Here is a 25672-nt window from a genome sequence, read left to right on the forward strand (position 1 = left end):
ATTCTTTGCAAAATATAAAATTTTGTTCATTCATTCCAAAAGTATTCATGAAGGCTCATGTATGTCAGGACCAGTGTTCTCAAACAATTCAGTCTAATGGAGAGACAGACCTGTAAACACACCTTGCTAATGTTGAGGAATCCGTGCTAACAGTCAGAAAGTATGAGGTTCTGAAGGAGTGCGGAGGGGCCTTATCACTTCCATTCCCCATCTTTTCCTCTATCTGCAACAGGAGCAGGATGGGACCAATTTTCAGGTGCCATCTGGGGTCCCGGAGCCCATCTCAAAGTGTGGTGACATGGATGTCATCTTTGAATATAGAGCTGCCAGCCAGAAGCTCACAGTGACCATTGTGAGAGCACAGGGTCTCCCGGATAAGGACCGAAGTGGCAACAACTCCTGGCAAGTTCACGTAGTGCTGCTGCCCAGTAAGAAACAGAGGGGCAGGACGAGCATACAGAGGGGTCCCAACCCTGTCTTCAAGGAAAAGGTCGCCTTCACCAAACTAGAGCCCAGAGAGATGGCTGCCAGTGCCATCCGCTTCCGCCTGTACGCTGCCCGGAAGATGACCCGTGAGAAAATGATGGGGGAGAAGGTGTTCTATCTCAGCCATCTGCGCCCAGAAGGGGAAATGAAAGTGACTCTAGTTCTGGAGCCAAGAAGTAATATCAGTGTGAGTATGTTAAATGGTGTCATGAATGACGCGGTGTGTTCAAGGATGTGGAATTATCAGTTCTTGATTTAGTATATTCAACCTATGAATCCAAACATGTTAATTTAATTTTCCATTTGGTTCTCCTCATCCTTATAAACCATGGTTTACACTTCATGCTAGAATGCATTTTTCGTGCCATCTTTTCTATTAACCCGATGTATATATTCCCTGTTCATTTTAGGAAATGACAGCACAATGTGATGGAGGGCATAAGAAAACTAGGAGAGGTGTCTAGGTCTTTTGGTTAGCTAATAAATGCTCCTACTGCCCATCCCCCGACTCTACCCCCAGTATGCATTAGATCAGGGGTGTCCAAACTGCGGCCAGCGGGCCAACTGTGGCCCGCAATCCATTGTTAATTGGACCGCAGCAAATTCCAAAAATATACTTAGTTTACTTAAATAAACCAGGTGAGGCAACACGTACTTCACCTTGAGGGAGGGGCCTGGCTGTTTGTGTATTTTACCGCATATGGCCCTTGGTAAAAAGTGTTGAAAAAAGTTTGGACACCTCTGCATTAGGTGAATCTAAACGATGGCACTCTCAAGGTGAGATTCTCAACAAGTGTGCTAAGAAGGCTGCACCAGTAGCCCAGAACACCAGGCGCTTCTAAGACCTTCCGATCATGTGACCAAGCTCCTCCACGTGCCCAATTCTCTGCATCCCGTGGGGTTTCAAGGAAAGACAGTGCAGCATGCACGTTTACAAGAAGGGCAACCCCACTATTGCTGTGGGTCGTGTGTCACCTAGTGTGAGTATGACCTTTTAAAGACCATGTGAAAAAGATAAAGTATATAGCTTGGGCTGTAGCTCCAATCAAGCAATCCATTAAAAAATGTTTACTGAGTGTCTCCTCTATGTCAGTCAGTACTGCATAGGTAAAGGGGATGCAGGAAAGAACAGAACAGGTAGTGCCTCTGTCCTTGGGGAGCTTCCAGTGTGGTGGAGGAAGGTGACAGTAGGTAAACCAAGGCAGGCAAGCAAAAAGAGTGACAGAGTCTGCTGTTTGTTATGAAGAATCAGAGAAAATTTGTTTATAGTGGTGATAAAATACAGAACCCAAGAAGTCTGGTGGCATATGGAGGATGAGGCTTTTAGAGAGAAGGGTCCATACTGGTGTCAGGAGGTGGCAAAGAGCTCATCATATCTGATGAAGAGGAAAGGAGACAGAAAGGCTAGCGTGTAGAGACGGGAGATCCAGCCACTTAAATTTTTAGTAGGTGTCTCAACATTAATGTCTCCAAACTTGAAATCCTGATTTTTGCCTCCCTAGCTCTATTCCACCTGCAGTCTTTCCATCTTGGCTAAAGGCAATTTCACCCTTTTGATTGCTCAGGTAAAAAATTCTTGTAAGTCCTTTTGACTTCTCCTTTACACCTGAAATCCTATTGGTTCTATCTTCAAAATAAAACTGGAATCTGACTCTCTGCTGGATTATTGAAATGGACTCCTATTGTTCCTCCTGCTTCTGCCTTTGTCCGCTCAGTCTGTTCCCAACACAGGAAGGGGGGGGGGCAGAATGACGCATTTAAGACACGAGACAGATCATGTCTCATCTCTGCTCAAATCCCTCTTGTTGTCTTAAGCTCTGAGTAAAGTATATCTGAAACCATGGAAAACAGAAGCCACAGGAGGTCAGAAGGAGTCTTGCGCTGTAAAGCTGAGGGATAGGTTTGATCACTCTCCTGTCTCCCTGTGCCATGCCCTGCGCTATGTGCTGGGAGCACAGAGTTAAGTGGGGAAAATGAGTCAGTATGAAAGAACTTGGAGGGTGAAAAATTTTCCATTCACCAGTTACTTCTGAAACATGATTATATGCCAGACATTGGGCTGTGTAATATAGCCTGAGAGATTTACAAGAATGCAGAATTCGATGGGAAAGGCAAGCTATGCAGTGACAGGTACCACCGTGGAGGCTACTGTAGAAGCAAAGGGGAGGGGGTGATCCTCACCCCAAACTAAGCAAATGTTCCACTGTTAGATTATCATCATCTAGTAGGGGCTGAAAGGTACCTATCAAAACCACCCAGCCCTATAGTTTACAAATTGTATTTCATGAAAGCCCAGGACTCCAGATTCCCATGGGTTGGTAAATAGGATAGTTTCCTACAGATGTAAAGAATATTTAATTCCTTTTAGTACATTTATTTATTGGAGTTCCTGATAAGAAGTTTTAGGAAATGATTTTACATGTTTGAGAAAAAAGGCTTGAGTAGAGTCCAATGGACTCGTTTCTAGTGGGACAGGTGGTGACTCTGGGAGGCTGGCTGGTTTGCCCCCTCTGGGCTGATTCCTACTTCTCCTTCCTGGGTGAGAATCAGCTTGGTGATCTACTTTGCTCTCCTCCTGATGTGTCTGATGCATGAATGTGGGTGCTTCGGAGACGCATGCACTTGAATAAACATAACAAAGTACGGGCTCTCCCCTGGGCTCACCTAGTGCCTGCAAGGTCTCTGAGATCCACGGTCCACATGTTGCTTTCCTTATCAAACAGTTGTAAAAGTGTTCATTTTCAGTATTATTTACTTACTTAGGAGGAAGAATGTAGCATTTGACCATCTGACATATTTCTGACAACCTTAAGCAGCAGAACTAGGGGCCAAATGTTTTATGTGGTGGTAGACATCCAGTGGTCATTTCTTGCCTAACTGAAGACAAAATGCCCCCTGTATTGCTACATTCATCAATAAGCTGCAGAGAACAGAAACAGAACTCATGCCTGGAGTGGATGGGTTCCATAGAAACATGCGAGCACAAATTACGCAGGAGGGAATTTGGGTTTATATTAAATGCATTATTAGCTCTCCATGTATCTTAGAGGATTTGATTTACACTAGTAATAACATCTTTGTTCATTTTGTCTTCAGAGAGGAAATACTGAATGGAGACAGCTCTTGAAACAAAGATGTCAGCTAATAATGTAGGGGCTGTCATCCATGACTGTACTCCCCAGGCCCATTATCATTCACACCGAGTGCACTGTTCCTTAGTAATTTTTGGCAGCAGTTGAGATTGGGCCACAGTTTCACCAAACATAATATCAGCTTTCTGTAAGAGAGAGTAGTGCAGCGTGGACCAATGGATTCTTTGTTTTTCTTTCCCTCCAGAGTGGAGAGTCTCCGCTCAGCCCATCTGCCGTTTCTCACAGTGATAGTGCCTCATCCACGCAGTCGCTGTCTCATGGAGGGGCGCCAGAGCTGTTGGTGGGGCTGTCCTACAATGCCACAACGGGGCGATTATCTGTGGAAATGATCAAAGGCAGCCATTTCCGAAACCTGGCTGTTAACAGAGCGCCTGGTAAGTGCATGTCTAAATTCCTCCAGTTCTGCTCCTTTCAGGGACTGTGTCTGCTTCCATCTTAATTCTTCAACTTTAACAATAAAAGTGATCTTGGTACGGCTTAAATGAATTTTACAAAGTGATAGCTCTTGGACTTTTTAATTGCCTTTCTATTTAATTAGATTGGAGGCTTCTTCAATATCTAGATACATCCCAACATGAAATAGGCTGACCTCTATGTGTCTATTGTTTAAGGGAAAAGAATGATGTCCTTTCAGCAACATAATGTGTATGGGCAATTAAAATCTGCTAATATGTCCCTGATCCTGAAACACCTTTAAAGAGACAGAGCTCAGGCATGCATTGGAGTGAGGCAGGTCTGGGATCAAATTCCAGCTCTATCTTCTTACCCACTAGCTTTGCTCTGATTCTCTGCAATTTATGTCTCTTTTCTGCTCAGCAGACTCATCTGGAACAAAAGAATATTAATAGTACCTCTTTATAGGGTTGTTTTGGGGTATAAATAAAATTATTTATGTAGGGCATTTAGCACAGTGTGTAATACATAATGAGCACACTAGAAATGTTAGTGGTTTTGATGTTGATGGAGGAAGCGGTGGAGGAGGAAGATATGGGTCAATACAGGTCTGACTCACAACTTCTGAGATCACCCCTGGAAAGAGGGGCACAAGAAGTACTTCAATAGCAGCAGTCCAGGGTTCAGAAAGTCAGACTATGAAAGTGGCTGCTGCCAATTGTCTCTCAAAACCCAAGAAGTTGGAGATTGAACATTAGAATGCTAAAAAAATGAGCTCACGTTTAGTGATCTTGCTTGTCAGCAAAAACAGCTTAAAAAGGGGGCAATAAGATGGTTTTTGCTTCTGTTTTACCTTCTGGATCTCATGTAAGTACATCTAATCAGAGGAACTTAATTTCTATCTAGAATGCTAGCTGCAAGAGAGTCTGGAAAATGTTATTGTTGAATTTCTAGTCTTTGAAGTACAGGAAAGTAAACTAGCAGGGGGTGGAGTAGAGGGCAAGTGAGCCTGTCCCTCATAAGCACCAAAGTCTTAACTGCAATAAGGATTAAATCAATAAGAACATGGTAAGCTGCAAGAGTCAAAGGACTCAGGCCTTATGTGTCAGCCATCAGGTGAAGAGCCAGCAGAGCTGGTGGAAAAAGTCAGCTCCTACAACCAAATCTGGGCTCTCACTTTTTTTAGCTTTTGACTGTGCTGCATTCCACAAAATCTCTGTTCTGTGATATCGTGTTAGCCAATCTGTATTAAAGCCATTAGAGCAAATTAGTAAGGAAAGCCCAGCACTCTAGATAACAGAATAAACAGGTGCAGAAGCCATATTCTGTATTAATGCTCAGAGTCAGGTGAGAGCTATTTAAAATGCATGTTAAGTGCTGACTATTAATTGCATAGCTACAGTCTATTTGCTAGATACAGCCTTTGTTTTTAAAAATAGTTCTGGATTTATGAAAGAACTGGATTTACTGCTTTTCCTTCATCAGAGCTTTTGCTGGTCTCTTTCCCTGACCTCCTGAGATTTGGTGAGATCTGAGCAATTTTGGGGGAATAACATGGTGGAGCTACAGAGAATGAATAATAGGGAGGCAGATCACACAGTCATGGCTCATTCCAGTGAATGCTGGGAAGCGTTAATTTGTGTGCTGGGTGGTACCAGGCAATATAGGGGAGAAGGACAGCATGGGGGCTAAGAAAGCATCAGTTGGAGACCGGAAAACTTGGTGTCAATTTAGGCTCTGTCACTTACTAGAGCTGTGAGTTACTAAACTTTTCTGAATCTCAGTTTCCTCATCTATAAAATGGGGTTATGATAATATATACTTTCCGGGTAAGGTTCCTACATATAAAGCTGTAATGTTGAGGATGGTCCTATTGTATTTTCATACATTTCTATATGATAGAAAAAATGCCAAAGGGCAAATTCTTGTAACAAATGTTTAAACAGGATAGGAAAAAAGGTACAAGTCCTAATTTAGAAACTGGTTTTATTCCAGAAGTTTAAGTCAGTTTGGCATTTACAACATGATTTTTTATAGACATAGTGTTGCAATTTAACTTAAAATGCAACTGACATGCTGTATCTTTGCAACCAAAGTAAGAGACAATAATGTTGCTGTGATGATGTTATTAAAACAGAAACCCAATGGTGAAGGCAAAAGTTTTTTGTTTATGTGGAATGCTGGTACTCGAGGAAAAGCCAACTTAAGAGAGTTTGAGACAGTAGAAGCTTCTTTTGTGGAGATTCTAAAAGGGACCTCTTTGTACTTTCAAGGGCTTTAGATGTTGATAGCATTGGTATTTCATTATGTCTCACTTCATTGCACCACTAGTACTACTTTGACAGTCATCGGGTAAGCTTAGGATGCATTTTTAGTTCCTGTATGGAAGAGAACAAGAGAGAGAAAGGATGAGGGAACAAGAGTTTCATGAGGTAACTGAGCAGAGTTGGAAGCAAGAGGGGGAGAAGGACAGAGGAGGCAAGTGCAGAGATGAATGGGACTGAGAGTAAGGGGTGGTGGCAGGATCCTGCCAAGTGCACTGGTCTCCAAGGTGGAGGTGGAGTGTGGGCAGGAGATAGGACCAAAGCCCTTGGTCAGAGTCCACCACGAAGCAGGTGCCTGCCAGGGGAGAGACACATGTAGGAACATATACTGGGGTTGCCAAAAAATGTATACAAGGTGACACTTTCGTCAACGTTGCTCAAGCAGTAGTTTGCTGTAATCAGAAGTGTCTGGACACTGATGGGAACCACTTTGAGCACCTTTTGTAATTGCAGAAGTCAAGTGTGATTAGTATTCATCTTTTATTATAGGTATATATCGAGTATTACAATTTTAATGCAGTTTTCCTTTCTTAAAATATGTATACTTTTTTTTGGCACCCTCTGTATATTCGAGGGTCACAAAGCCTGTCCTTGGGACTCTTGGCACAGGTGCAGTGTCTCCTCTGAAAAGAGGGGACATCAATCCTACCTTACAGGGTGTCTATGCTAATATGAAGAATGGAAGGACATTAATCCCATTCAGGAGGGCTCCACCCTCATGACCTAATTACTTTCCAAAGGCCCCATATACCATCACACCTCCAAATAGCATCACACTGGGGATTAGGGCTGCATCATATGAATTTGGGGAGGATATATACATTCAGACCATAGCGCAAATGGAGCAGCATGTAACAATTGAAGAATCTTGGTGATTCTACTGTACAATTATTTCAAATTTCCAGTGCATTTGAAAATTTTAGTTATAAAATACTGGGCAGAAAAAAACTGGTCTGAAATAGTTCAGCTGGGTCAGGAGGATAAAAATAAAACGAGTCTTAGCCATGGACAGGGGCTTCTGTGATTGGCATTATGGTGTTTTTTGTTATGGTGACATCTCAAGGTCCAGCCTCATTCCCCTGAATCAACCTTGGACAGGATGAACAGGGTACCAAGCCCCTGAACCTGATGACGTCTTCTGTAGTATCCTCCATAAACCACATCCATACCAAGAAAAAGCGTGTGGCTGGGCATTTTTCATTTATAAGTTGAATCTTTTCTCAGTTCATCTGATAGCTAGCTAGCTAGCTAGATTTCTCTCTCTGTCTCTCTCTTCCCCCCCCCATCATCTATCTGTCTGTCTGTCTGTCTATCTATCTATCTATCTATCTATCTATCTATCTATCTATCTATCTATCTATCATCTTTTTAGTGAAAATGTCCATGTTATAATTTGTTGTGTTTTTTTTCCAAATCATAGGTTGGCTAGGGAAGATAAAATAAGTTATTTGAAAATTACTGAAACTAGCCTGTAGAACCTATTCAGAAACAATATATTAATGAGGTAGCAACATGAACTAATCTTAACCCAAGTCACATAACAATGTGCCGAATATCATTCCAGGCACTTTCAAGGTACCATCTCATTTAGACCAGGTGGTCAGTGTTCAGAAATATTGTTGTCATGGTTGCTGTTAACATGGGTACAGGCTAGTCTACAAATCTGACAGCAGGGGATGTTTTCCACATCTGTACATGGCGAATGGTCCAGGGAAAAAGCAGCTTCTTGTGTCTGGTAGACATCTGAAATCCTCACATGCATTTACAAATGTTTTTGAAAAAGTTACCATTGAGAATTAAGGGACATTTGATTATCTTTTGAGTTTGGCGTCATGAGAAAGCAATTCACTAATACTTTAGCCGCTCTGTTCTGTTCTTTTCCTGGGCCTGCCACCCAATTACTGCATGGCCTTGACATTTGATTTAACCTCACTGAATTTCATTTCCTTCCCTATTAAATGAGGTTAACAAGCTAATGTTACTGATACAAGTGCTGCGTTAAAAAAAAAAGTTAGCTCTTCTGTTGGCAAGTTGTCTTTCTCCTTCTCCATCTTTGCTATGTCACCTTCTACAGCGTATTACTGCATTGTGTGTATATGTGTATATACACACACGTAATGGTCCTTGTCAAAAACTATCATTAAGCTGTCCCTGCCAGTTAAAAACAAGTTGTCCAGCCTCTCAGTATGTGCATGATTAGCCACATGCAATAATTACATCCCAAATGACAATACTTATGGCAGCAGCATATTAACCTTGTTAGGCACTCACAATAGCAGAGAATAGAGGGAAGAAAAACAAAAAAGCAAATCAAGCTGCCTCATACTTAGTGTGAAGAGCAAGTGGGATGCAGGCGGGGGGTACACTCTGCAAATGAAGGGCAGGGAAAAAGGGACTAAACGAAGACGGGGGCATACCACCTACCACCTTCTTTTAAAATCCTGGTCCAGTTTTCAGTTAAATATAATGAGTATTTACTAATAGCCACTATGGGCTTAGAATTATGACCAGTTCATATGAAGATGTGCATGTGGCATTAACTTATTGAATATACATGTGATATCCCTTAATCAAGTCATTTAATTTTCACAGCCATATCAAAGTTAGAAAATCTGAAAAGCAACAGGAGAGAAAATAAAGTTACCATGGCATATGAATTATATCTCAATAAAGCTGTTTTAAAAAAAGAAAAAGATAACAATAAAAAAGAAAAAAATATATATTTAAAAAATTCAGTTACCTGCAGAAGAATAACAGTGAGACAGAGGACAGACCTCTCAACAGGAATTATAGAAACCAGAGGACAAGAGGAGACTATCACCACAGTCCTGAGAGGAATAATACTCTCAACTTAGTGTTCCGTTCAAGTGCGGGAAAAATAAAGATATTTTCCCCAGAGTTTGAAAGGTTTTATCACTGAAAGAACTACTAACTGGCATATTTCAGGAAGACAGGAATTGAATTTGGAAGAAGGGAAGTGCAAGAAGAAATATTGAACAAAAAATGGTGAACATGTAGGTAAATATAAGTATATAGACTGCATACGTGAAAAACAGCAACAGTAGGAAAAATGACTAATGCTGGGAGTACAATAATAAAGTGGAAATAAAATTCTACACAGAAATAACATGAAGGATGGGAAAAGGAGATGGAAGTCAAAGAATTCTGAGGTCCTTACGTTGCTTAAGAGGAAAGCAAAGATACTGATTAATTTTAGACATTAAATCAAATGTACAATTTAAAATTTTAATCCACCTTTCAAACCAATAGAGGGAATAAATTAGAATAAAGAAAATTTAATCCAGTAGAAAGCAGGAAGATATATTTAGAAACATAGAAAATGCAGATTAGATAGAAAGTACAAACCAAACAATAAAAATAAAATATATCAGTGATCATAAAAATGTAAAGACTAAAACTATCATGTAAAAAGCAGATATAACATTAGATTAATATTTCCCTTCCTCTCAACCTCTCCCTGTCTCTACTCCCTACATCTCACACACACTGTAGTTTATGTTGGGCCCTTCAGTCTCCTAATGTATAGGAAAAAGAAAAAAACAACTACTTACCAAAAAATTGGGTTAACTCAGGAATGCAAGAATGATTTAACATCAGGGAAATCTGCTCATGTAGTTCAACATATTAACTGATATAAGAAAAAAACATTATCATTTTCTCAGTAGGTGCCAAAGAAGCTTTTGATAAAAATTCAGTATCCATTATTTATAAAAATTACTCTTTGTAGATGAACAATAGAAGGCATATTAGTGTAGGCTAGGCTATGATACAATAACAAGTAAACCCTATAGTCTCAGTGGTTCAACACAACACTGAATCACTGTCCAAAGTGAGTCAGGTGGCTCTCTTCTAAGCTGTGACTAAGGCATACAGGCTCTTAAATAAGGGGATAATATATTCAAACTCGACCTCCATTGTTGCCATGAAAGTGGAAGAGGCAGCATGGGAGATTTCTTGCTTGGTAGGAGTGGTTGGATACAGCCATGATTGAAGGTAATATTAATCTCTTCTCATGTTTCATTATTCAGAACTCAGTCACATTGCCCAGTCAACTCACATCTGGTGGGCACCCTACATCCTTAATTTGATATTTGACCTGAATCACTATCATATTATTCACCTGAGAAGGTTTGCTGGGTCTTTGTCACTCAAAATCTTTTAAAATCTGTCTCTGTCTGTTTGGAGGTCTGGAAGCAATAAGTTTTTCCAACCACAAAAATGTCTGAATCTCTGTTTTCTCTCTTTTTCTTTTCCTTTTTCCTTGGACACTGGTCAGTCCTTTCCCAAGCTTACCTTTTACCTCCCCATACCTCCCAAATGAAGGCTAGTCATGCTGAATACTCACTTCGAACATTCTGTCTTTCAAACTGTTTCCCTAAAGCAACAAACTTATTAGGCATATGCTCTTCCTTCCAAGTTATAGCAGATGGCGGTCTTACCATCATGTAGTCTGGATTATAGATCTCTACTGTTCTAGGCTCTGATATTAGTTTCTCCATCACCTGGCACCCAACTTCTAGGCCAGTGATCATTCTTACTTTTATAATAATAATAATAATAATAATAATAATAATAATAATAATTATTATTATTATTATTATTATTGTAACATTCCAGTTCAGGTTACCAATTACTGGATCAGTCAAATGTTGTCAGAAAAAGAGAAAAGACTCTAGGTGTTTTGAGGCCGAAGTTGTTTATTATAGGGTTTAAGCATAGGAAGTCTGGGGACGAAAGGTCAGGAAGGCTTTCTTCACAAAATCCAGAAGTCCAGGCATCAAAAGAAAGATCCCAATATGGTCTTGGCTCTGTACATGTGACAGGGGTGATTCTCACAAGGATGTCTGTACACGAGTGGCAAAACCCTTACTTTGTAATCTGCTAATGCCTACGCACATGCCTGCAACTGAGTCTAGATGGTTATGGTGCCCTTTTCTACTACTTTCCAGTCTCATAAAAGTAGCTTTCATTAGTGGAATCTAACTGCGATCTTACTGGCAAGAGATTTAGGGAAATGTAGTTTTAGGGATTTATACCCCTTTGGTACAGGAAATTGCTTAGAAAGGTAGAAATGGTATTGAATATCAACAACTAATGTATAGTAAAGAAGCAAACTTGCTTAACTGTGATAGTGGGCATTTAAAGGAAATATATACTATCATTCTCAATTCTGAAACCCCTTCAAAGTCAAAAACAAAATGAAGTTCCCACTAGCATCACTCTTATTCAACATTAGACTGGAGCTTCAAGGCATTTCAGTAGAATAAGATATAAAAATTTAAAGCTTGAAAGGAAGAAGCAAAACTCATTATTTGTAGAAAAATATGGTTGTCTACATTAAAAATACAAGAAAATCTGTACATTTAAACTATTAAGATGTTTCTTATACAAAATCAATTGTTTTCTAATGCATCAGTAACAATTAGAAAGTAGAGTTCTAAAACATTACTATTTATAACTAACAAAATATCTAAGATACTAAAGGATAACAATAAAAGATGAATAAGAACATGATGGGAAAAAATTATAAAACTTTTTAAAACACACAAAAGAACACTAAATAGATATACCATGTTCATTGGTGAGAATATTCCATATTGTGAAAACAACAATTTTCCTCAAATTAATCTATGTATCCATTACAATCCCAATAGAAATCCTGACAGTGTTTTCTGGTATATTTTGCTCTTTTTGAAAAATAGAACTTGATAAGCTGATTCCAAAATTTATGTGAAAGAGCCAGTTAAACCAAGCAAGAGCTTGGAATAACTTAAGTAGTTTATTAAAAAATGATAGAGGGATTCTGCCTAATGAAATCAAGACATAAAATGATGATGATAAATATTATTAGTCTTGAGGAAAGATACACAAGTCTGGACACTTGATATCTGACAGACTTTGTATTAAAAATAGCTGGGCTATAATGGACTATTTAGTGAATAATGCTTTCCATACGGAAAAATAATTAGACCCCTACTTCACACTACACACAAACATCAATTTTAGGTGGATTAAAAATCAAATGTGATAAGTCAGACAGAGAAAAACAAATAGTATATGATCTCACATCTAAAATTTAAAAAAAGATAAAGAGAACAGATTGCTGTTTGCCATAGGTGGAGGGTGGAGGGTAGGGTAAAATAGGTGAATATGGTCAAAAGGTAAAAACTTCCAGTTAGTTATCAGATAAATAGTCCTGGGGATGTAATGTACAGCATGGTGATTATATTTAACAATACTGTATTGTATGTTTGAAAGGTTCCAAGAGGGTAAATTTCAAAAGCTCTCATCACAAGAGAAATAATTTGTAATATGTGTGGTGATGAATGACAACTAAACTTACTGTGATAATCATTTTGTAATACATACATGTATATCAAATTAATGTGGTGTACACTAAAATCTAATACAATGTTATATGTCAGTTACATCTCATAAAGAAGATCAAATGTGAAAAACAAGGTCTCAAGACTTGTAGAAGAAAATGTGGGAGACTCTTGAATTTGGGTAGAATTTCTTAATTTTTAAAAACCATCAACTGGATTTTTTAGCGGTCATCAAAATGGGGGCATGATGTGAGCCTCTGTAAAGCGCCCCTGGAATTTACAACTAATCGAACAACAATAACTCCACAAAGGACTCCCTGCACACCAGACAGGCAAGATGAAGAGACCCACTACTGAATACACCAAAAGATGGGCAAATCGCGCAAGCGGGAGAGGAGGGAAGGGAAATGTGTGAAGATGGAACCACGCAGGTGCAGGACGCAGACCTAGCTCAGTGCTCTGAGCTCACTGCATCCCAGAACTACCGCAGCTGCAGGAGAGGGAAGAACTCGGACTGCTAGGGCTCTGCTTATGGTCCACAGGGCTGAGGGGGCAGCATATAACATGGCTGAACCCAACGCTCACGGCAGAGACCTCAGAGCAAAGACTGAGGGAAGAAGGCTGAAAACGGCGGTTTAAGCCCTCACTGCCGAGCGGAGAACGGAAGCCTTAGACACTGAGACTAGCCGCCCCTTCCCTACCCTGGGAGAAGATTTTTGTATACAGTGCCTCTGATAAGGGGCTAATATCCAAAATATACAAGGAACTCATGAAACTCAACAACAAAAAAACAAACAACCCAATTGAAAAATGGGCAGAGGACCTGAAGAGACATTTCTCCAAAGAGAACATACAAATGGCAAATAGACATATGAAAAAATGCTCAACATCACTAATTATCAGAGAAATGCAAATAAAAACCACAATGAGATATCACCTCACCCCAGTCAGAATGGCTATCATCAACAAGACAAATAGTAACAAGTGTTGGAGAGGCTGTGGAGAAAAAGGAACCCTCATACACTGTTGGTGGGAATGCAGACTGGTACAGCTATTATGGAAGGCAGTGTGGAGGTTCCTCAAAATATTACAAATAGAATTACCATATGACCCAGCAATCCCTCTCCTGGGTATCTACCCAAAAAAATCTGAAAATGTTTATACATAAAGACACGTGTGCTCTAATGTTCATTGCAGCTTTGTTTACGGTGGCCATGATATGGTAACAATGAAAATGTCCTTCTATAGATGAATGGACAAAGAAGTTGTGGTATATATGCACAATGGAATACTATTCGGCGGTAAGAAAAGGTGATATAGGAACATTTGTGACAACATGGATGGATCTTAAGAGTATAATGCTAAGCGAAATAAGTCAGACAGAAAAAGCAGAGAATCATATGATTTCACTGATATGTGGTATATAAACCAAAAACAACAAAAGAACAAGACAAACAAATGAGAAACAAAAACTCATGGACATAGACAATAGTTTAGTGGTTACCAGAGGGTAAGGGGGTTGGGGGGTGGGAGGTGAGGGTAAGGGGGATCAAATATATGGTGATGGAAGGAGAACTGTTTCCAGGGGGTGAACACACAATGGGATTTATAGATGATGTAATACAGAATTGTACACCTGAAATCTATATAATTTCACTAACAGTTGTCACCCCAATAAATTAAAAAAAAATCATCAACTGAAAAGGAAAACATTGATAAATCTAACTCCACAAAATTTAAAACATTTATACTACAAAAGTCACTTTAAACAAAACAAAAGGATAAGCCACAAGCAGGGAGAAGATATTAGCAGGATATATAACAAAAATTCTATATCTAAAATAAAGAGCTAGTAATCTACTCCCAGGCATGTAATAGAGAAATTCTCAAATATTGGTACAATGTAAAATATAGAAAAGTGTTCACTGCAGTATTTTTAATTCTTATTATAAACAAATGTGTATCAATTAAAATAATGGATGAGTGAATTGTGGTTTACTAAACACTGAAACACTAAGTGATGAACGGGTGGGGAGCATATACAGTGTGAATATGCTGGGCAAAGGGGTGATTCCCCTCCCTGACAGGACAGAGCAGCATAGTGTTGAGATTTCATCATGCTACTTAGAATGCCATGGAGTTAAAAACTTATGAATTGTTTATTTCTGAAAATTTTCATTTAATATTTTTGGACCATGGTTGATCATGGATAACTGAAACTGGGGAAAACATAACCATAGATCGGGGGGGGGGGGTTACTATACTGTTGCCATTTTTTTTGGTATGTGGGGCAATTTACTTTACGGAGAGATAAGTGACTGGTGAAGCAGTTGGCAGGCTGACTCAGAAAAGCAGCAACCAAAACTATCAAGGGATTATGAGCCATTCAGCCTTTTGACGATGGCTTGTGTTACTAGAGACACTGAGAGACTTTCTGAATCGTCATCAGAAGATAAATATTGCTTGGTGTTTTGTAAAAAGTCGTATCAGTTCCAAAGAATTAAAACAGCTCAGTTAAGTTGTATATTTTCTGAACCATTTCTCTATCTGTTTGAACTGGTGCTCATCAGAATAAGACACTGAACCCCAAAAGACCCCAGCCATGCTCTCCACTATTTTGCACAGTAGAATTTCCTGAGCCTCTGCACTGAACATTGAAGCACATTGTTACTACTGATAAAGTTTCCCTTTTGAGCTAGAACATTCAGCATTTCCTTCTTTTGGTCAGCTATCCTCAGACTGGATTGTTTATCAAAGTATTATGGTCCCTTTTTGTCACTTACAATTCACCTTCGGTGATGGAGGTTTAGTAGTAAGTGGCCTTTCTCATAATTAGAAAACAATCTTGTGACGGGATAAAGCTTGAAATTGCTCTCTTTGTGAAATGAACAGCTCTTTGTTTGCAAGATTAACTCAATTCCCATTGCCATAACTGGCAACAGAATTGTCAGAGCAGTTTGGTGACTAGATTGAACTTTTCCTACAGGAATCATGTAGCTGTACAGCTGCGGAAATGCAAATTCACTCCCCCATTGTCGGTTTTCTGACAGCTTTCTCTGGAGAGCAGTTTGAAGAGTGGAGAGCCCTGTTTCTGAGACAGAGAAGTGTTTTCCCACCTGAAGTGCAATTTCACACCTTGTGTTTCTCAGCAGATAAGTGCATAAAATAACACATCAAATCAGAATAGAAAAAAGATCAACATAGAAAGAAAACTGCAGGTTGTAATTTGTTTCCTATCTTACAATGCTCTTGGAGAGAACAGAAAATTACAGACATCTGAGTTTACACTTTTAAAAAGTTTCACTGGTTGTTAGGTGGGAAAGTGAGCAGTAAACACTAATCAGCTTTCAGCCTGATTGAACAGAATGTACAGAATGACACAATTTGGGAAACACCTTAAAATTTAGATTTTTCAAAAAAGAATAGAACACATATAAATTAGTGGTAAAAATTGTAGTTAAGAAAAAAGTCAAGAAATTGATAAATTAAATGATTTTAATAAAAATATAATTGTCTAAGGAGGTAATATTTTTTTGTAATGACTCATTTAGGAATTTTAGCAAAACTAGTAGACTATGTCATTAATTTGGATATTTTCTTTCCTTTTTATAAATGACTAAACATATAATGCTAGTCACTATTTTATAGCATTCTAGTACAGGGGTTATAAAACAAGGGTTTTAGTTTCATGTTGCCTGTTTGAAAACTTGACACCAGAAGGAAAAAGAAAGTTGAGCCTCCTGCCTAGTCATGAACATTCATTACAAAATTTTAAATATTTTTTTTAATGTCTACCACATGTTAGACCTTGGGCCAGGCATCAGGATACAATGGTAAACAATGCAACCCCTCTTTCTACCACTGGGGAACTGACAGTCTTGAAGACAAGTAAACAGGCAATGATAACATTGGGTGATGAGTGCTGAGATGGGCTAACACTTGATTTTGGTGAAGCTCACAGGAGGGTTATCTGAACCAGGGCTGGTGGGGAGGGGAAAGTGGTCAGCAAAGATTCCTGGATAAAGTGATGTCCAAACCAAACTAATAAGGACAAGTCATTGAAGGTGAATATCACTTGGGATATCAGGGCATGTACAGCTTGTGCAGAAATGATAGGGTTGGAGGGATGGAGGTAGTTCAGTAGCTGGATTGCTATGTTTGGCATCAGTGGTGTGTCATGAGGCTAGAAGATAGCAGGGCCTGAGTATGTCGTCCATACCAAGAAATTTGGTTTTATCCTGAGACTATTGGGAAATACTGAAGGTTTAGTTTTTGCTTATTAGTAAGAGTAACATGAATAGATATGCATTTTACAAAGATCCCTCTATGTATGGGATTGGACAATCCAGTGTCTGGAGTTTAGTGAGAAAATGTGCAGTAATGAAGGTGAGAGATGCTGCTGATCTGAGCTTATGGTGTACACTGAGAGTTCAATGGCATTGGGAATGGAAAGAAGTGGGTGGATTTGGGAGCTGTTAAGGAGGTAGAGTCAATAAAAGTTGGTGATTGATTTGCTGGACTAGGGTGAGGAAGCCAGTCTTATGAACAATGTAGTCCTGATTTCTGATTTGTATCATTGATGCCACCATTCACTGTCGCGTCCGTGCGATGAGGGTTGTGGGGAGCGAGGAGGGCGACGCAGGGTTCAGAAAGACAGTAGTCATGAATAGAGTGCAAGCGGGGCCAAGGGACCCCAGCCTCAAGAACTGAGCCCCGAATCGGGCCTACGCATAGCTTTTATTAGTTAGGTGGGGAAGTAAAGGAGATAAATCTTCTCAATCTCAAGATCCTGTGAATCCCATACATCATAACAGGAAACTGATTCAAGCCAATCACCCTTGCCTGCAGGCAGCTGAACCGTGAGTCTCAGGATGTATGTACCTCACCAAGGGACAAAACCTTTATGCATATGAATAGATGGAGAGCACATCATTGAGTCACTTCCCCTGCAGATTGTGGGAAGGAATGCAGCCACAGAGGCAGAGGCTCTCCTTAGCCGGGGGAAGGTGGGGGGCTGTGCCCACCTCTATGAACCCCGTGGGTTCCCCTGTTGATCCCCACGTGGTTCTGCCTAGCTTAAGTTCTCCGCCCCCCCCCCCCCCCATCGTGGGGAATCTTACTTTTCATTGGCTGACCAGCCATCTTTCTGGGGCCGAACAGGGAGACATAAGGTGTAAGCACAAAGGTGAAGCCAAGTCCCTGAAAGGATCCGTCTCACAGACTCTCCTGTCTTTAGGGTCAGGTATGAGGAGACAGACAGGTAGGCTGCTGCGTGGCAACAATTCACAGAGATGGGAAACACTAGAGCAGCATGTTTTTAAGAGTTGAGTGTGACATGTGTGTGGGATGTCCATAAGAAGAAATGTGCTGTTCAGCTGGATCTAGAGCTTGAGAGAGAAGTCTAGGCCAGAGACATAGATTTAGTAGTTGTCATTGAAGCCAGATTTGGCAGTTGTCACTGAGTAGATGAGATGGTCCAAAGGATATGTAGAGAGTAAAAAGAGAAGAGACTCTTTAACTCAGACATAGAACAGTATTTTCACTATGAAAAGAAAAACACACATAGAGCAAAATGTGTATATTTATCTCATTACATAAATACAAAATGAAGAAGCATGGCATGTCCACAAACACTATTACACATATACCTATGCACGTATCCACTCCTGTCTAGGTAGAGCTTCTAATGACCCTCAGCAAGGGGCCTGATAGTCAGCTGCATGAGACATTATGCATTCAAGGTAATAACCCATTTCCTTAATAATTCATGTAAGTTGTGTTAGTCCTACAGCAAGTACCAGGCTTAAGGATGTCAGTCAGTATGTTAAAAAGGAAAAACAATTTCAGCCCAATGTTTTTTTAGAAATAGTACAGCAAAACAGAAAGCACTGATGTTTTCTCATTTCCACTGTTTTTTTTTCTTAGATACATACGGAAAGCTCTTTCTCCTCAATTCGGTGGGTCAAGAGATGTCGCGCTGCAAGACGTCCATTCGACGTGGTCAGCCCAATCCTGTCTATAAGGAGACCTTTGTCTTCCAGGTGGCCCTCTTTCAGCTCTCTGATGTCACACTGATGATTTCCGTTTATAACAGGCGTACTATGAAGCGTAAAGAGATGATTGGTTGGATTGCTCTGGGCCAAAACAGTAGTGGGGAGGAGGAACAAGATCAGTGGGAGGAAATGAAAGAATCCAAGGGCCAGCAGGTCTGCAGATGGCACACCTTGCTTGAATCCTAGGTTTGCCAACAAGCATTTATACGCTGCATCCTCCCAGGTGGCCCTAGTTGTTGACTACTAACACCAACTTAGTGTATGCTGGCAGGCTTTTTAAAGACAGACTTTCAAATAGGGATTGGATTCCACTAACCCCGAAGACATTTTATGTGTCTGTGGGGGTGGAGGAATCTTTGGGTTTCTCAAAGGTTTGATTTGTATTTAAGTATTACAATTTTTAAAAATCTTATGTATACAGTGAACTATCTGGAAAATTACCATCGTAAGCAGCGACGACGAGTTGATTTGTGTTAATAGGTTATTGAGTTTTGGTTCAAGCTGTGGAATAAGGCTTCTCCTGCTCTCTCTGCTTGCTTGAAGAGTAACCTGAGATTGCAAGGAAGCTGTTAAATGTTACTATTTGTAACCACTTATGTGTATGAATCAGAATTTTCTTAATATGGTGCAAAAAACTCCAAAATACAGAAATGAGTCAGACACCGAGGCTCAAAGAAGAATGTAATTGTCCCCTATAATCCCCTATTTCACATTTTTCTCTTTATCAAACCCCCCATTTATTTACCTAACAAATAAATGTTAAAACTTGCACTTATAAAACAAATTTGTATTCATTAAATACCTCTTTTTATCTCACTTATATATTGTGGTTTCCTATGAGGTTTGGTTAAATAAATCATTTTGAAGCTAAGAAACTACTGTTGAAAGACAACTTGTCTCCTTTTGAATATGTAAGATTTCAAACTTGTAACTTTCAAGGTTTTTATGCTCTTTTTCTCACCTAATAAATTCTTACAGAATGAGAAGAAAACCAAAAAACCTACTTAAGTCATGGATTTATTGATTTTTCTGACTCTAGTGTTTTTCCTTTAGATTACTTTTTCTATTTGCAATTATATATTGAGGCATATATTTTGAATGTACGCCTGCATGTAAACCATGTTTTTTTTTAATGCAATATTTTCCATCATTAGAGTATAGTAAATTGTAAACTATGGGTCTTTCATAATGTTGATTTGATTGCCTCTTAGAAATGAACATGTGATAATAACTGTGAATGAAGGAATATTTTCAGCTTGTATGGAATGACACTAAATTTTTCTTGAAGCATTTGATGTGCCTATAATTGTCATTGTTCATGGCCTTTGCAGTAACATATATTAGTCCATACTTGCATTCAGGGCACGTGCCATTCAGAACAGTATTGTGTGGTTATGAGCATGAAATTTTACTTCTGACTGACTTTTACATACGTGTGCAGTGCATGTTTATTTATTTTTTTCTGAGCCCTTAATTTGAATTACTTTAAATTGGAAATAATAAAAAAGGGAAAGGAACGTGTGTACATGTAACCCTGTGCAATTGCTCAGTCACTTATTTTTAGCTTTTATGTTTCATTGTTGACTTTTTGCTGTCTGTGGGAAGAGTGATAGCTAGTTATGGATGTATACAGTTAAAAACACCTAACTCCTCCTCAGCTCTACACTTTGACAGATTGTAGATGTAGGCTGTAACACTTGGAGAACATATTTATTCCTTACAGCCTGTAATTGTTATCCTGGCAAGACCAGACTAGGGTTATCTGTAGTAGGATAACCCTACTATGATTTCAAGTTCCCACTTTTGACAGAAGTGATTTCATATGGAATAATCAGAATTAGCAAAAAAGATTAATATCTTAATTTCTTTTTAGGTGATGGGCGTTTCCTATGTAATGCTGTTCAGTTATCGATAATGAGTAATTAAACATGCTCCTTTGGGTTTTTAGCCTATCTTTCTTTGGAAGACCTCAAAGTGCTTTTCCAACATTGTATCCATTAACTGCTGAGTGGTCTTTGCAGTGTGGCTGTGTCATCGAGTAGAACTGAGTGCAATTGATTAAGCCATGGCACAGAGAATTGGCTTCTCACATCCCTTCCTTTCTGTGTGCTTGTGTTCAAAGACAAGTAGAGCTGCCTTGTTATGTTTTCTTTGATGCAGTCACATAAAAGCAGCATTCACTTTAGAATTTACATTTGAAAAAATTCTGCGTATATTGTACAGACAGTTCTGGATTTCTTCCCCACCCCTCATTTCCCTGCTTTATATTTTGCTGCGTCCCTTATCTCATGGTAGCCTGTAATCACCTACACTTCATTTTCTGCTGCCTTAACCCACCCATTTTTAAGGTTTTCTGCTGGTGTCATGAAGATATCTTTGTGTGTTTGATCGGCTTTCCAATAGTCTGCTTATGATACAGTTACAAGAATGTGTAGCATTTTAAGAGAAGGGATGCCTAAAAAGCATTTTTTTATGTTTATGATTTTACTATGTTGGTGCTACTCACCCTGTAAGGTATATGCATATCTTGAATATACAGTAACATTCACCCTAAAACTGACTGTATAAATATAAAATGCTAATGACAAGATACATTAAAATATAAGGCTGAATATTTTTACATTGATTTGAAATTCTGGTTTAGGAAGATCTTTTGATTTTGTGCACTTACACTCCGTTATTTTCTTGGCAAAGTCTAGACAATGCATTTAACATGTTTTTCACTCGAGCTTTTGCATCTACATTTGCTTTTCAAAAGAGTTATGAAAGATAATTAGTTGGTTCTGCAGTAAGAGAAACTGCTTTTACATATTTTATCTAGCTCATAATTAATATCTCACAGGGATTTTCGAAATTGAGGAAGCATCAGTATTTGTTGCGTGAGAGGTTCTCTCCACGATTTTTCCTGAGGAGGTATTTTTTACATAATATTTTGAGAGTAAATGATGCACTAGGTTTATGGAAATGAGTTTTATAATGTGCCTTCTTTCGGGGCATGAGTTTATACTGAATTGTGAAGTGCTAGTTTTACCCATCACGGTGGCTCTTGGGCTCCATGCTACTCTGTGACTATTGTTGAATTTTTGAATGGGCCATTCAGCGGCCGTGACCACCTGCTCTTAACTCTGTTTCCTTCACTGGCTTCCAGTGTGACGCGCAGTTGTTTTGGTCCCTGTTTCTGCTGATATTGCATAACTGTGAAGGGAGGTCTTGCCTCCCTAACAGAAGTACTTTTAATGCCTTTAAATGTCTTATACTCAGCATTCCACCTGCACAAAATTTGAGGAAGATTCCTCACCATGATTTCAAAGGGGAAAGAGAGTATGGTGCTGTATCATCATTTACTACAGGCACTGTTCACTCTGTTCCCCCTTCAAAGACAATAACTGATTGACCTCAAACACTGATATTCTCTGGAGTGCTAGGTGCTACAGGTGGGCTCACACAATATTTCACCAGTTGTTGACACCTCTCGGTCAGTAACCGTGCTTTATGTCCAGGCTGTACTAGAGGGTCTTATCTGAGAATCAAAACTCTTTTCTTTTCAAGTAAAGTATTATTTAAGTTGAAATTACCATCAAGTTAAGGGAAAGTCATCTGATTGCCAATGAATTGATTAAATTAATGGTTTAGTGTGGTCATTGAATTGTGAGATTCCCCAAACCCTAGCTATCCTTTTGCAGCAGAGGACTTAGTACATGAAGATCAGATAAGTGAGTAGGAAAAGATTATTTGTATATGACACAAAATCAAATGGAGGCATATTCTGTAATGATAAAGAAACAGGACTAGAAAGCACACGTGGTATTGTCTCCTCTTACCTTTGAGGAAACTGGCTAAAGAACATTCTATTTTATTTGATCCACAACAAAAGCAAATGATAGATAATCCTGAAATGGCAAAAGTATTTTTATTGTCTTAAAAAAAAATCATTCATTTGTTCCAAAGAAAAAAGTGAAGCAAACTATAAAAAACAAATCATATAGCATGTGTATGGAAGAATTAAAGAATAAATAAACATGCATCCTCCAGCATATATTCAAGAAAAGAAAACTAATAATTTAAAAGACAATTCAGGCTAACTAGCTATTGTTTTTTCACAACTTGTGGAATTCTTGCAAACACTTAAAGATGGGGGAAATGAAGCTGGTCCAACACAGCTGAGAGAAGTTGGCACAGGCTATAGTGTTAGCCTGGGTTCGGATGGAGCTCTGCTAACTGTGTGGCCTTAAGAAAATGACTTATCCAGACTCTATCTCTGTTTCCTCAACTGGAAAATGGAAATAACGCCTACCTCATAAGGCATTTTAAAAGTCTTTAATGAAATAACAGCATAGAGCCTGGCATGCTATGCGCATTCAATATTTCCCCCTCACAATCATGCTTTAAAACAGAAAAAAAAAAGGTATTTAAGATTTGTTTTCTTTCTAGTGAAAATAATTGTAACATTAGAGGGAAAAACTGCGTATAGCTGATAGATTAGGGAAATCAATCCTGATAGATTAGAGATAAGCCAAAAATAGTTTCCAGATACTTTAAAAAGGATAGGTTCATGGAGCTAATCTGAATTTGTAAAGAAAAGAAGCCTTTTTGGTGCAACCTAAACAGAGATAAGCCTGGTATGTGAAGGAAACTGAGTCTTAATAAATCCCCAATGAGATATAATGACCAAATCTTTGTCTTTTACCGCCTTATTTTGGAGGAGATGCCAAGCCTTGGGGCTTATGTGCACATCTTAGTAAACCACACACAAGCCTCTCCTCACTCTCAGCTCTTCTCTACTAGTCATACATGGACAGAGCACCTGGTCCATCAAAAGAGTTGGTAAAGAGGGCAACTTGAGTACACATTTCAACTTAGATCTGAAAAACCTAGCCAAATGGTGTGGCACCATACTAACTCTCTTCTTAAAACAGATAACACCTTTTTTTGGCCTATATTATATATCCACGTTATATCCTTATGGGCAAAAATTTTAAATGATCTAATAATGCAACCATCAAAACTTATCAAACTGTTTGACTAGAAAGTTCTATTCAGGCCCAATTATTTGTTGCTGTTTCTCTTAAGAGATCTTAATGAAATGAATTCTATCAGAGTTGATACCACCTCCTTTTCGGAAAGTTTTAAGAGTATTGATATAATAGAAAGCATGTTTAGTTGTTCTCAAGTGTTCAAACCTTGAGTATAGAGGAGAGTTTCCTGAGAATTGAAAAAAACCTTGGTGGACATTTGTTTGATCTGAAGAAGTAGTCAGAGAGGAACCGGCTCAGGTGTAGTGTAATCAGGTGCCATGAACCAGTCATGTACAACTACCTGTAAACCAAGTGTGATTCTGGAATGGGGATGTGCAAAACGCTATTCTCAATATTGCCAAATTGCCAATGTGCTGACTCAAGTTTTAGGCTTGCCGATTTGGGAGAAACATGAAGAAACTGGAGAAGAATTACTTAGCTGATGAGCTTTAGTTAGGAATAATTTCACGTGTAAGGAAGTTAAAGGGATTGGTTAGGAGTCGAGAAGGCTGTGGAGTGATTTCTAGTAACAGTTCTCTAGGATGTAAGGAGTTCTTACCCAGAGGACAACACACTCTTCTTGACCATGTGGAGAGTCAGAGCTTTCAACTAAATTAAGTCAAGAGAGTTTTTAACTTAGATGTAAAGAGAATGGTAAGAAGGTTGTTTTGCAATATTAGAGGGAAAAACTGCGTATAGCTGATTGATTAGGGAAATCTATCCTGATAGATTAGAGATAAGCTAAAAACAGTTTCCAGATACTTTAAAAAGGATAGGTTCATTGAGCTAAACATGAATGAACTAAAAATGAACTAAAAACGTGTTAGTTGGATTTCCTTGGGTCTAGCACCGTGTTCTTTAGGATAGCACGGGATGACTTCACATCTTTTTGGTGGGCTGTAACTACACATGAAAGCGTTAAACATCATCATAAAACCAGAAGTGTTTACCAACATACAATTGTTTAATTAGTCTAATCACATGCCATAAAAAGTAGTCTCTTGTTACAGTTTATTCGGAAAAGGTAAAATATATTGACTGAGCTTATTGGAGAAAGTGGCTAGGAAGCCTGGGACTTACAGTGGCCCTTGGTTACACGTTGGGAAATCGCCAACGGCAGTCACAGAATCATCATCTTTGAAAGTCTTTTAAAATAGGAACATCTGCATGAGCCTTGGGTTCTGTCTAAAGGAGAATGGGAGTGCACCCAGGAAGATAGCCTTTATAAAGCTCCTTCTAAAGTCTAATATTTTATGTGTAGTCTCCAAGCAGAATCAACAATAACAACACTCTAGGCCTGTCCTCTTCCCCTTTGGACCTTTTTCCACATTGATTTTTCTCTGTATCATGCCAGGTTTTCTCTGGGGAGTTGCTTCCGGGTTTTGGTTAGGTGATTGGGCATGCCTGCAGGCTCCCGGTGAGTTCCCGCCGCTAGGGGGCATTGACTGTGTTATCCTTGGGTCACAAAGCAGATTCAAGACACACAGACAAGAGTCAGTTATATTTGTGGCCACTGTGGAACTTGTGAAACAACTGGTGACTTTACAGAACACAGAGGCCGTCATGGAGGTCTGTGGGCCTCTGAGAATGAAACCACCCCCAAATGTGCTCCCGGTTCTCTGTTGCTCACTAACGCTGCCTTACGGTGTCTCCATGGCACTTTTTACTTCATATCAATGTTACCAGTTCCACGTGGAGGACGTGAGAAGGCTGCCTTCTGATTGCTATCACCACATTTATGCAATCTTTTTGTTTACTTCATTTCCCCTTGAAGTATCTGCTTGCTGATTTTTCTTTCGTGTAGAGCGTATTCATTCAAAAGACATTAAGTATGTTATGTCCCAGAGCCTGGGTATGGGGCTGGAGAATAGCAGATGAGTGAAACAGTTTGAGTTCAACAAT

General features: G+C 39.2%; 1 protein-coding gene across 6 annotated transcripts in view; it reads left to right on the forward strand.

Moving 5' to 3' along the window:
• Positions 1 to 20285, forward strand: part of SYT16 (synaptotagmin 16) — a 225714-nt gene extending 205429 nt beyond the window's left edge. For all 6 annotated transcript variants that reach the window (XM_081048646.1, XM_081048647.1, XM_081048644.1 and 3 more), the window contains 3 exons: positions 233 to 673; positions 3823 to 4012; positions 18628 to 20285. In XM_081048646.1, coding sequence (XP_080904772.1) covers positions 233 to 673; positions 3823 to 4012; positions 18628 to 18941 — 945 coding nt within the window. In that variant the 3' untranslated portion in view covers positions 18942 to 20285. The remainder of the gene's footprint in view (positions 1 to 232; positions 674 to 3822; positions 4013 to 18627) is intronic.
• The last annotated feature ends 5387 nt before the right edge of the window (positions 20286 to 25672 follow it).

Source organism: Rhinolophus hipposideros, assembly GCF_964194185.1.
Source record: "Rhinolophus hipposideros genome assembly, chromosome: 5".
In the NCBI taxonomy this organism is placed as follows: Eukaryota; Metazoa; Chordata; class Mammalia; order Chiroptera; family Rhinolophidae; genus Rhinolophus; species Rhinolophus hipposideros.